This window comes from Solea senegalensis, linkage group LG21, assembly GCF_019176455.1.
Source record: "Solea senegalensis isolate Sse05_10M linkage group LG21, IFAPA_SoseM_1, whole genome shotgun sequence".
Classification (NCBI taxonomy): domain Eukaryota; kingdom Metazoa; phylum Chordata; class Actinopteri; order Pleuronectiformes; family Soleidae; genus Solea; species Solea senegalensis.
Genome location: NC_058040.1, coordinates 10,463,213 through 10,475,608, shown reverse-complemented (window position 1 = coordinate 10,475,608; position 12,396 = coordinate 10,463,213). Strand labels below are relative to the sequence as shown.

General features: G+C 41.2%; 1 protein-coding gene across 1 annotated transcript; it reads right to left on the bottom strand.

Moving 5' to 3' along the window:
• Positions 1-1,429: 1,429 nt before the first annotated feature.
• On the bottom strand, positions 1,430-11,603 carry zdhhc8a (zinc finger DHHC-type palmitoyltransferase 8a). Its single transcript, XM_044013009.1, has 10 exons — positions 11,261-11,603; positions 6,589-6,710; positions 6,333-6,490; positions 5,767-5,939; positions 4,881-4,983; positions 4,683-4,774; positions 4,446-4,578; positions 4,233-4,335; positions 3,280-3,392; positions 1,430-3,170 (listed from the first exon to the last, which is right to left on the bottom strand). Exons 1-10 carry the CDS (start codon positions 11,362-11,364, stop codon positions 1,875-1,877), a joined length of 2,397 nt encoding a protein of 798 aa, XP_043868944.1. The 5' UTR covers positions 11,365-11,603; the 3' UTR covers positions 1,430-1,874.
• Positions 11,604-12,396: the final 793 nt, after the last annotated feature.

The following is a 12,396-nucleotide window of genomic DNA, read 5'->3' as shown; positions in this document are numbered from 1 at the left end:
GTTCTTCTTCTTCTGCGGTTGAATGTACTCAACCGGATGTGCCCGGACTAGTGCCCGCACCAGGAGGACCTATGGTGGTGAGGTTTCCTGATGACATCATCAGCAAACGGAAGTGCCATTCCGCTTTGTAGAGCCCAGGAAAACAATAAAACCCTATTTTCTCAGCAGTGGCTGTCTATTTTGTGACTTTTGCACAATCATTGCTACTGTGACCTATTAGGGTTGACTACTTCTTTTTTTTAGATGGTATACATCATTCTATGTCAAAACAAACACTTTTACTTTGGACATGGAATGAGCAGCATTCGAATGATGGGATTGGGATTAAGGATCTTGTGTGTATGGCCTGTTTGCTTCTGCACTTCATTATGTCTAACTTTTATTACTCTTTTTTAATGACTTCTTTTAAGCCTTTATATTCTTTCTTGACCAGGTACTGTACTGATCCCACTGATATAGAAGATCTCTATATCAGTGGGATCTTCCTGGCTAAATAAAGGATCATTTTTTATTTTTTTAAAAAAGGTAGTAAGTTACTGCATGGAATATTGAAAGTGAACAGCTATAGTCATCCTCATCCTCACAAAACTCTGGAACAGAGGTTATACACTGCAGCATTAAACTCTGTTGTCACATATACCTGCCCTTCCACGTACTGAAGGGCAAGTGCAGCAATAACTCACATGTTGCAACCTCAGTGTGTCCAGTGCTTATAAATTGCCCCAATAAAAAATAAATGCACTAAAAAAGAGTCAGTCATTGTAATTTGCTGTATAAGTAAAGAAAAGTTAATACAATTAGAATAATTTCTAATTACAGGAACTTAAATACTGATTCTGACCTCTCTGAAACACTAAAAATAAACAGTTTCTCATTATTTTATTGTGGAAGAACATGTAGCATTAGAGCCAGACTAGACTTAGACTTGTAACCTTTAGCAGTGACAACATGCTGCTTCATCTGCCTCACTTCACGTCACAAACACCGTCCAAATGTGTTCACTAGAGGGTGCCATTTGCAACGTCATTAAAGAGAGCGGTCTTTGCAGAGCGGCTAAATCATTCAGCTTCACTGCTGCATTTCCATAAACTCTGCAACAGTTATGGCGTGGTCATAATTTCCCTTTGCAGCTGCCGTCACTGCTGTGTAATGCACCTATGTTTGGCAGCAGCTGTGTGAAAACACATTTTTGTCTCTATCATTGGTGCAAAGCACCGCTGATGTTTGTATCTGAGGGGGAAAAAAACAATAAAGTGCAAGTAAGAGATCTTTAAGCAAGACAGATAATCATGAGTATTTGTTTTACTGCTGAGGGTGGCAGATTCTTTATAAAGCCTGTATATAAAATCTCATAATGTTCATTCATTAATTCATATTTTATAAGAGGTACAATTTGATTTGAGGATTAGAAAACATGGAGACCTGCAGGAAAATTACAAAATAAGTTTATTCATATAAACAACTACAAAATTCTAATGAATTATGGGGTTTTTTGCAGGACACAAATTAGATAATATGGTATTATATTGTTTGTAATATCAAAACACATATAAACAGGGCAGAGGTGACGTGTCTTCTCTTTCACGCTTAATCTGCTGTATTAAATAATTACAATTTAAACTAAGTAAGTCACTCTGTATTCTGGACAAAGCTCTTCTGCTGTGACTGAGATTATGAGGCACAGCTATCCTGAGAGTCACAATGTTTCACATTTGGTCAACTTTACAAGTCTAAGTTTATCCTTTACTCTCCCACACAGCAACATTTCCAAACAGCCTGTAAGTAACAACGTGTTTTAGAGAGCTGTGAAAACTGAGACTAACACTGCATAGATGATTCTTTCACAGCATTGAAAGAGTTGTTGTTTTTTTTTGTTATTTCAGAGTTCCCTGGGTGACCGAGTCCTTCCCCTCAGAGGAATATGTCAGCGAGGATCGCTTTGCCGTGGCATACGAAGCGTAGGAGGGGGCAGAGGAGGAGGGCAAGCGAGGCAGGGTGGATGTGGAAGAAGGGAGAGGTTGTGTCTGTCTCTCTGGAGGACAGTAGGCCGGAGACGAGGACCTGCCTTTGGTTTGCAAGCTGCTGCTGCTGCTGCTCTGCAGAGGCGAGCTGGAGGTTTTCGGTCCACGAGTCAGAGATGACGTGGAGGAGCTGGAGAGGGGCGAGGTCCTCATGCCGTAACCCAGAATACCTGTGCTCATAAGAAACTCCCTGGAGCCGTAGGCGGGGGGCGTTGGTCCACGTGAGCTTAGAGGTCGGATGTTGTCAGGTGGAAGACTCCTCCTGCTCGGGATGTCGTAGATCCCCATGTCTGGGCCGTAGAGCACCTGAGATCTGGCCTGGAAACGCAGCATCCTCTCCCTCTCCTCCATCTCCCGCCTCTCGTGGATGGATGCAATGATGGTTTTTGAAAAGCTGTCGTAGCGAGGCGTCAAGCCCTGTGAACTGAGATCCCGGAGGCTGTCCCTGAGACCGTGAGAGGTCACATCTCGCACGGCCAGACCTGGAGGGGACACGTCTCGCGTTGTGACACTTTGGGACACGAGGTCTCGCGGCATCAGCCCTTGAAAAGCAGGAGAATGCTCTCTTTTGATGAAACCTTGGAAGGAGGGCGAGGCATCCCTGGAGGTGAGACCCTGCAAAGAAGGTGAGGGATCCCGAGGTTGAGGAGATTGTCTGTTAATGCCCATGAAGATGGGGCTGTAGGTGTGAGGAGCGGGACGCTGTACGGTTCCATCGGTGCCCAGGGTCATGAAGTGAGGGTGGTAGCTGACTGGAGGAGCCCCTCTCTGAGACAGGAACTGAGGCTCTGCAGGTCTGATGAGGTTGTCATATGAGATGCTGCTGCTGCTGTTGCTGCTGTGGCCAGAGAGCAGGCTGGAGGTGGAGATAATGCCCAACGGCGGGTTGGATCCCAGACCGTCAGCATGCGTGCCAGGCAGCTGGGATTTGCTACCATGCCGGTTGTTGTGTTTGAGGGTGAGAGAGCGGGAGCTGAGAGTCAGAGAGTTGAGCTGCAGTGGGGAGGTGGACGTGGAGGTGGAGGTGGACTGGAGGGGAGGCTGCACAGGTAGTCTCACCCTCTGGCCGCCTCCTGCAGGACTTTCTTCGGACTCGGAGCGGAGGTCAAAGCTTCTGTTGCTCCCTTGCTGCTCTAATGCCTTCAGTAACTAAACAACACATCAAGAACCAGTCAACAGTGTCTGTCAGACATTTATCAAAACCAGGAATCAAATTCCTACAATCTAGCAAAAAAAAGATTATGTGACTGAAAAGCACCTGTTCTGGTGGGATGGGAGATGATCCTCTGGATATGGCCTCCAGGACTGGCCGTAGCTGTGGAACAGTTGGAATGGATACAGGGATGATGGATTTGGTGTGATGACCCATCTCTGCAAAAGAAGTCGTATTTTGGGATTAGTTATTAGGAGTAACATAGTTTTAGAAAAATAAATGTAATTGCAAAGAGTGCGCAAGAATTAGTGAAAGTGAGTGACACCTAATGGTGAGACTGCAGACTGCAACAACAGAGGGCTTCATTGCTCACCCTTTCTACCTTTTCTAGCACACATACCAGAATGATTGCACCCACAGTTTCTCAAATACCTCCACTCGCTGCTGTTTCCTCTTTCTTCTTCATTGGTTTATAAGCATTGGCTTTATGTGGACAAAGCCATTTACCATAATTTGCATAGTAAGCTCCTGCTTCCATTTGGGCTAATGTAGAAAGTAATGTAGAAAGGTGTCTACCCAAAATGTTTGACTTGAAAAGGCCCTTTTACTTTAAGTACGTATGAAAACCTTAGGCTATGAAAACAAAACAAAGCGATTATGCACAAGCGTACAAAAATACTTGTGGGTAGTTTAATCAATTTCTGTAAATAAGTCGTCCTTAATGTTACAAACTAAAGCCTCAAAACAATTACAAAAATGTCATATTGTCAATATCCTCTTAAAAATATTAAAAATTATGCAACTAGTGATGCACACCTCGAGTATTATTGATTCCAAAATGGATCTCAAACACAAAAAAGGTTATTCTTTCTTAACACAGCAGGGCATAGTAGCTCTTGGCGAAAACAAGAAGGCATTTGAAGACATTTCTTCAACTCTTAAGACATTTATAGACATTTCCCGTTAATCTTTTAAAGGATTATACAAATCTTGAACATATTGCTGCAGTGCTGTGTATGGTTATCACAGTGTATCTATTATTTGCCATTCTACAGTACCATCCATGGCCGCTAGGTGGCTCTTCAGCAGAGGGTGGTCCTGTTTTGGTGGCAGTGGTGGTGGACCGGATGTTTGGCGCTGGACAGCTCTGATCGAGGTTTGCTGTCAAGACACAACGCGACACAGAATCGTGAGAGGTCAGATATATCTACGTATAAATGATAAATGATCCTTACATGATTTTCTTTAAGGAAATAGTGACATGAAGATACTTTATTTTGGAGATCCTGAGCTTGTATCCCATTGTCCTGGACTTTTGCCGACATGTGCCTGTTAATTCCAGGACTGAGGAACGGAGGCTGAACGTGAATGACTGTTTTCTTACGCGGCGCCCTTGCTGTGTATCTGGTGTCATGGAAACAGACAGAGAAGACCCAGTGTGTTGTGTGATTTCATAAAATATTGAGGATAAAGTTTGGGCGGGTGGGGTGGGAGAGGGGGGTTCTTACGTTGGAGAGATAGGACTGCAGACCAGATACTCCAGGTTGTAACAACATCCACGTGTAAAAGGATTTTCTCCACCCTGAAACTTCCCAGTCACCTGTGGAAACAAGTTCACCTTGAGATGCATGTATCATTTGAATCATTTTAATATTTTTGCAGGTCCTGGTGGTTGATAATTAAAAAAAAAAAAAGAGTTGACTGACTTGCTCATTTGTGGTGCGTCCTCTGGACACCAGGTACAGGTGGAAACCAGTGAGGCCCAGGACTGGGATGAGAAACAGGCCCGATATGCTGATCACAGCCAAACTGGAAACACTGATCAGGAAAACTGCTTTTGCTGAACATTTACTGTATATATAAGAAAGCGCAGGCAGGTTTGCAGCAACCTGTGTGCAAAAAGTTTTCCCTGTCTGCTCATGGGTTTTCTCGCTCTAAATCAGGGGTGTCAAACTCAAAAGACCTAGGGGCCAATGAGCATCTAGTCTGGTCAAGTGGGGGCCGACAGAGGAAAAAAAAGTGGAAAAAACTATTTCGTAGCCGGTGGGCAATATACGATATTCATTATGATATTAGACAGAATTGCAAAGTAAAAGTCCTTGTTTTGATATAAAATGATTCACAATAAAAACATATTTATGCTGCACAAAAACGGAGAATTAAATTGAAAATTTAGCAAATAATGACGAGGATAATTGTGATTAAAACAGCTTAAATATATGTAATTTCATATTGAGTGTAATACATTTAATAAAGCAATAATTATAACCGAATGTCTTATTACTAGTATAAAAATATTGCTGGCAAATACATTTAGTCTTGTCTTTCTGTCTCTGTTCCATCACCTTGCATAGTGGTGTGCGGGCCGCATGTAATCGATTGGAGGGCCACATGTGGCCCCCGGCCACCAGTTTGACAAATGTGCTCTAAATGACTGTGAAAGTAAATGGTTGTTCATCTCTGTATCTTGGCGCTGCGATGGCATCAACTGGCATCCTCATGTGGAAAATAAAGCAGTAAACAATGAATGAATGCACACACAGCCTCAAACACACACACACACACACACACCCACTGTGTGAGTTAGGATACGTGACAGTGCAGTGCAGCATCCATAATTCATCCACGTGTTGCAGGACGTATATGAGGCCAAAGGTGAAGACGCAGATCATGTGAAGTGTCAGTGACAAGAGAAACAGAAAGAAGTAGCGGTAGTTGCGTCTCCCGATGCAGTTGTTCACCCAAGGACAGTGATGATCAAAATCCTATGGGAGTGGGGAAAAAAAGGACATTCTGAATTAAACTAGAGCCATAAAAATATATATCATTGAGTCTGTCTCTGGCTCGGTGACTCACAGAGAATCCACTGGGCTTTCTAAAACACACACACACACTCAGTTTAACAGAGGCTCTCTAAACTGTTTTTCAAATTGCATTTCTGCAGAGACCACAAAGGCTCTGTGAAAAGGATTAACCTGATTAATGAGAACTCTCTCTCCCCCTCCATCTCTCACTGCAGAAATCCCCCTTTTGTTGACTTTACCCCCCACACACACAGTCACCCTCACCATCTTTGCACTCATTTCTTATGCGTTCTCACTGTAACCACCCATTTATATTTGTTTCCTTTCTCGTGTTAAATCCCTCCGTGCACTAACCTCCACACAGTGATCACAGACGCTGCAGTGTGAGCAGCGGGGAGGTCTGTAGAAATGACAGGAAGCACACCACTTCATCCGCACCTGGACGCCCCTCACGTCCACGTTCTTGTACAGGGGAGCTCGGAACTCGTCGTCCTTGTCTTCGTCCTCATTGGCTGGAAATGTAAAGTTAATTTATTTTGCATTATGTATACATGGTTGTTTGCAGTTATTTCTCCCACACTGTAAACACAATGTCACTTTGATCACTGACCCACTGGGAGAACGCCCGCATCCATAAAGGTTGCCATGGTGAAGTTGGCGAGCACAAAAAGGAAGAGGGTGGCACAGCATGGTGGCACAGCAGGGCAGATGGTTACAGCCAACCACGGGCATCTGAACATAAACACAGAAAAAATGTTTCCAGGACATGTTAACTTGTTTCACGCAAAGCAGAATTAAGTCAAATATCCATCCCTCAAAGGTTAATGTTAACACAAATAGTCGCAACAACAAAGACTTTAGAAGACAATCTCCCTCGTATTTACTGAGACAAAAGCAGCGGATCCTAAAAGTAACTGTTTACAATGAAAAATAAGGTTGTATTCGTGTAAATTTGTGCCCACTACATTAGAAACTACATGTTTGCTGTCAACAAGATTAATAAGTCAAATTAATAAACAAGTGATTAAAAAACTGCTTTTTTTAATTGATCTCTGACTTAGAGAATCATTATTTTCACTGTGTGTGTTTGTGTGTTTGTGCTTGTATTTGTTACAATGATTATATCTCCACTGTGTGAGATTAGAGGGAGGGACAGTGTAATCAGGTTACAATGGTAGACAGACAGGAAAGAAAAGATTCACTGGTTGGATTATATTAACTGTTTAACCTTCATATATGGGAATTTTTCACTGCAATGTTTTATTTTGGTGTCAGATAATAAAAATAATAACATATATTACATGTCCTGTGTGTCAAAATGTACAAAACAGTCTTCTACATAATCATCAAAGTGATTAGACACAAGGTCGGATCGACAAACAAAATTAAGACTCAACCGCTTGTAATTATGCACTTCTTCACAGTGCAGCTCCAATCCTAAAAAAAACCCTGGTTGATTTTAGGCTGTGGGGGGGAGGGATGATGCCCCCTCAGTTTCAGAGAGGAGTGCCTGCTGATGCTGTGCCAGCTGCAAACCCAGTAATCCCCAGATTATCAACTCTGGATTAAAGAACATTCCTGCCAGTCCGGTGCACTGTGGATTCCTCACATTAGATGCTGAACACACACTGTGCAGTCAAAGGCTTGCCACACACACACACACACACACACTGTACATCACAGCACGTCACTATATTGCTGTATACCATTGTGATAAATGCAATCTGCAAACCTGCAGAAAACGCCTGAGTGGAACAGATTATGCCACAGAAATCCCATTGTTTGTTTGTTGAAGAAACGGTGGGAAAAGATTTCAACAACTTAAAGATAATGAAATGAAATTACAAGAACAGCTAAAAGCAGAGAATGTGTGACAAACAGATTAAGGAATATAACCCCCACACACACACACACACACACACACACTCACACACACAATTAATTTCCGGTGGCCCAACGCCTACTATCAAGTTATAATGAGGTATTCCTGTATGTTTTTGTTCATTAAAAGATTCATATTGCATCACAATTATGTTTATATTGTGAACTATCTAGCATACCAACACTTTGATTTTGAAACATATGAAAAATCATCATAAATAATATTGCTTCAATATCTTTTTCTGAAAAAGTTGGACTTCCGACAAGGCTAGATGGATGGATGGATGGATAATGAAAACAGGCCAAGCTGAGCTGAATTAAATCACACACACATTAGTGAGCTGCTCTCCAATCCACACACTGTCCACTTCCCCACAGTGGGTCAGTGGCACAGCAGACACCTCACAGTTGGCCAAGCAGCAAGTTCATCGCTGGTCACCAGCCAGAGCTTCTCTGAATCGTGAAAATCAATGTCCATGTCAGATTTCCTGTGACTTGTGTCATTCAAACTCTATACTTCCTGTTCATTAAACCCTTAAACCAGTGAATACAATCAGTGAAATACAGTGTTTACCTTTTTTTTTGCTGTATATTCTTTCATTTTACAACACTGTTATTTCTTATAGTCAGTAAGCCATTTCTTGTTTCATTACATCTTAGTATTCTAAACACACACACAAGTTTTTATTTTCTGACTCTGGGCAGAGTGGAACTTAATTAGCCAAGGACATTCCTCATGGTCCCTCTGATGTCTTTGGGCGTATAATAACCTGCCCCAGTTTAACAATGTATGAAATCTTGAGCACTGGCCCAAACATAAGTTCACGGCCAGAGGAACAAAAGCAGGAAACCGGTAACTGATGATATTTTATCGGGCACAGGAAGAAAGAGAGCGTTCACCGCTCTAAAGGTCGTTCACTCTCCGACTCTCCCAAACCTGCAGTTAAAAGAGAAATGCATGTAGCAACTAATGCACAAACATGCACAAACACCAGTGACTGCATTACCAGATGAAAGGAAGTAAGAGCACAAGGTTTAGAATCAGGCTTTTCTTTATCTTAAAGGCGATCTTGTTATAATTAGGGATTGAAAGCACAATACTTTGAGGGCCTGATTGGCTGGAATTCACAAGATGTTGCCATGACTCATAGTAACCAGCATGAAGGCAGAGGAGGAACATATTTTGTCCTTTTGAATGTAACCTAAGAGGTGCTGGACATTGAAGCACTTACTTAAAAAATAAAACATCCTAATTACTTCATGTATTTATGTCACCCGGTTGCACAAAACTGGATTAAATAACTGAGAGAAAGACTGGACATATCAGTGCAACTTCCTCTTAAACCAGGGGTGTCAAACTCAAACGACCTGGGGGCCAATGAGCATCTAGTCTGGTCAAGAGGGGGCGGGACTACAGAACGAAACAACAGTTCAATAGCAGGTGGGCAATATCAGATATTCATGATCATATTTGACGTTGTTTCAAAGTAAAAGTGCTCGTTTTAATATGGAATGATGTGTACTTCACAATAAAAACGGATTTATGATGCACAAAAACAGAAATAAATCAAAAATGAATAATGACGTGGATGACTGTAATTAAAAAAAGTTATACGTTTAATAATGTGATAATTACAGCCAAATGTCTTATTGTTACTATTATAAAAACATTACCAAACATATTTAGAGGAGGTTGTGGACCACGTTTACATTATAACATGATAAGTGGTGGGCCCATGGGTGTTTAACGCTTAATTTAATGCTACATAATACAAGCATTTACTTAAGGCAACTGATGAATTTCACTTAACGTAGTCATGCTAAGTTATGTCTTATTTACTTTATAAAATGATGAATCCTGAGTCGCTATCATGTGATTAACTGATAATACATTTGCATTAATAAGCAGTTGAACAGGTGTTCCAAACAAACACTTCTATAGTGCTGGTCACAACTTTCACTATTAAAGGTCAACACACATACACACACACAATCTCAGGTTCATTAAGAGCCTCGAGATCTGATCATTCCAGCTTTTTTTCTGTAAGACTGAGTTAATTAAGAAACTCTTTCAGGTTATAAGGTCGTTTCAGCTCAAACACAACCCTCGTCCCATAAGACACAGATTCATTCAATCAACTGCAAAGTCCTGGTTTTGCTGGTTTAGCACTGCAGCCCCAATTAAGTGTTCTTTTTTTTTTTTCAATCCATCACGTCAGCACGACATTGATTCCCCACCCCTTCTTCTTCTTCTTCTTCTTCTTCCTACAGAGTGCAGGAAGAGTTCAGTGGGATTCCTCAACCTTTTCTGGTCTTTGAATTTATCCCCGAGGACAAACAGTTTCAGGACTGCAGCAAAAAACACAGCTGTTATGTTGGCAAATGCAATTTGTGGAGATATTCTGCAAGTTTCAATATCAAATAAATGTGTAATTAAAGATGCATTATAACTATGGATGCTTGCATATCAAAGAATAATATTAAGTGCACTTATATTTTGACACTTTCTCTCTCTTATATGTATAATCATAGTCAATAGTATCCAATATCAGCCTGCATTTTCTCCCATGCAGATGGGGGATCACATAGCATCAGCCAGAGGTTCCTAATCCCTCACTTCCAATCTGGTGTCAGATTCCAGTAGTAACAGTGCACGGCTGGAGAATACAGGATGAAAGTAGGACAGATATGGCTATGGAGGTCAAGAGTCAGTAGAATGGAATAGAGATGATGAGGTTCAGTAAGTCGAGTGGGTTTCCCACATAGAACCCCATCTATCGTGAATATTGTGTATTAATGATTTTAAAATGATTTAAATTGGATTATACGGAATTATAGGGAAATTACATTTGAATGCCAGTGTTTGCATGAGAGAAGTCTTAAAAAGACACAGACGGTGTCCCAGAACGTTGTATTAAAACTTCAATTTCAATCAGACATTGAAGCAGATTGATATGCTTTTAAAAATAAATAACAGTGTAAACTTGATTATATCCAGTGACGATGTAAGTCATATACATAAGGATTATATCCCTCTACACTGTGAGTCCACAGCCAACCAGGTCACATGTAAAAGACCTGCTGCCAGAAAGTGATGACGAGAAGGAGGAAGAAGAAATGATATTCATAGATGTTGAGGAACTTGTTCAAACTGAGTTCAAGCAAAAAAAAAAAAAAAAAAAAAAAAAGGAAACGTGAACAGGAAGAGAAGGTGATGCCAAAACAATTTAAATCCACATGCATTTAATACTGAAGAATGAATGAATGAATGAATGAGGATCTATACCTGCAGGATGAACGATGAACGATGGAGGGACGAGACACAAAGGTGGTTATTGATGATCCAACAAGTGCGTGCCAGTCGTCAACTTTTCAGCTTTCTTATTGCGTCGTGCACTTACGTGAAGACGAAGAACAGAGAGGAAGAGCCGACCAGGAGGCAGGCGGCCGTGCACACCGGGATGAAGGCGCTGGGCTTCAGCGTGTCTGCGCCTCCGGAGGGCATCCTGTCCTCTCCTCTCCTCTCTCCTCACTCAGCAGCGTCTCATTCTAAAAAAGGACAAGCGACCGCAAACACAGCTGCCGAGTGTCGCTGTTCGTCTCTGGCAATCAACCGCAGAGCAGAAGAAGAAGGCGAGAATCATAGTCAAGAGCGGAAAAGCAGCTGAGCCAGAAAAGAGAAGGAGGAGGAGGTGATAGTGTGTGTGTGTGTGTGTGTGTGAGAGAGAGAGTGAGTGAGTGTGAGCTCAGTCCCGCAGCTCGTCCCGTCTGTCCCGCAGCCTGCAGCACAGATGCCGCCCCTGGTTTATCCCAAAGGTGGAGCTTTGACTCGTGAATGACGTGGATCTTGACGGAGATCATCGATACTACACTCTGAATTATCATCCCCTTTTTCTCTTCAGAATTAGATGATATATACATATACTGTATATATCTGTATATATCTGTATCCACCATGAGTGATCACTCACCAGAAATAATCCACGTGGGGGAAATTCGGGTGTTACAGTTAGTAGTAGCTACAGAATAAAAACAGATGTAATAAATAAATAAATAAGTAAATAAATAAATGCACAAATAGTATACGCAAGTTGTACAGTGAAAGTAATAAGATATTAGTATACACAATATTATACTGTAAATATTTAACATGATCACTAACACAATCATATTATCACAGTGCAATAACATAACAAGGTTAATAAGATAGTTATAATTATTTATATAGCAGTAGAAATGTGTCATAGTGTTGCGTGGTAAAGCACTCTGTAAACTTGTTTTAAATACTGCTAGTTCATTATTATTATTATTATTACTTATTAATTGTAACGGTTATGGTTCTAATATTAGTCACACTCGTGCTGCTAATAAAAAAATAAAAATAAATATTATATATTATTATATCCTACTTTCATTGAGCTGATTTTATATCACCTACATCTGACCTAATTATTATTATAATTATTATTCCAACCTGAGATATGTCAATGAGACGGAGGGGGGACTGTGACAGTGCCATCTAGTGGAATTAGAAAGT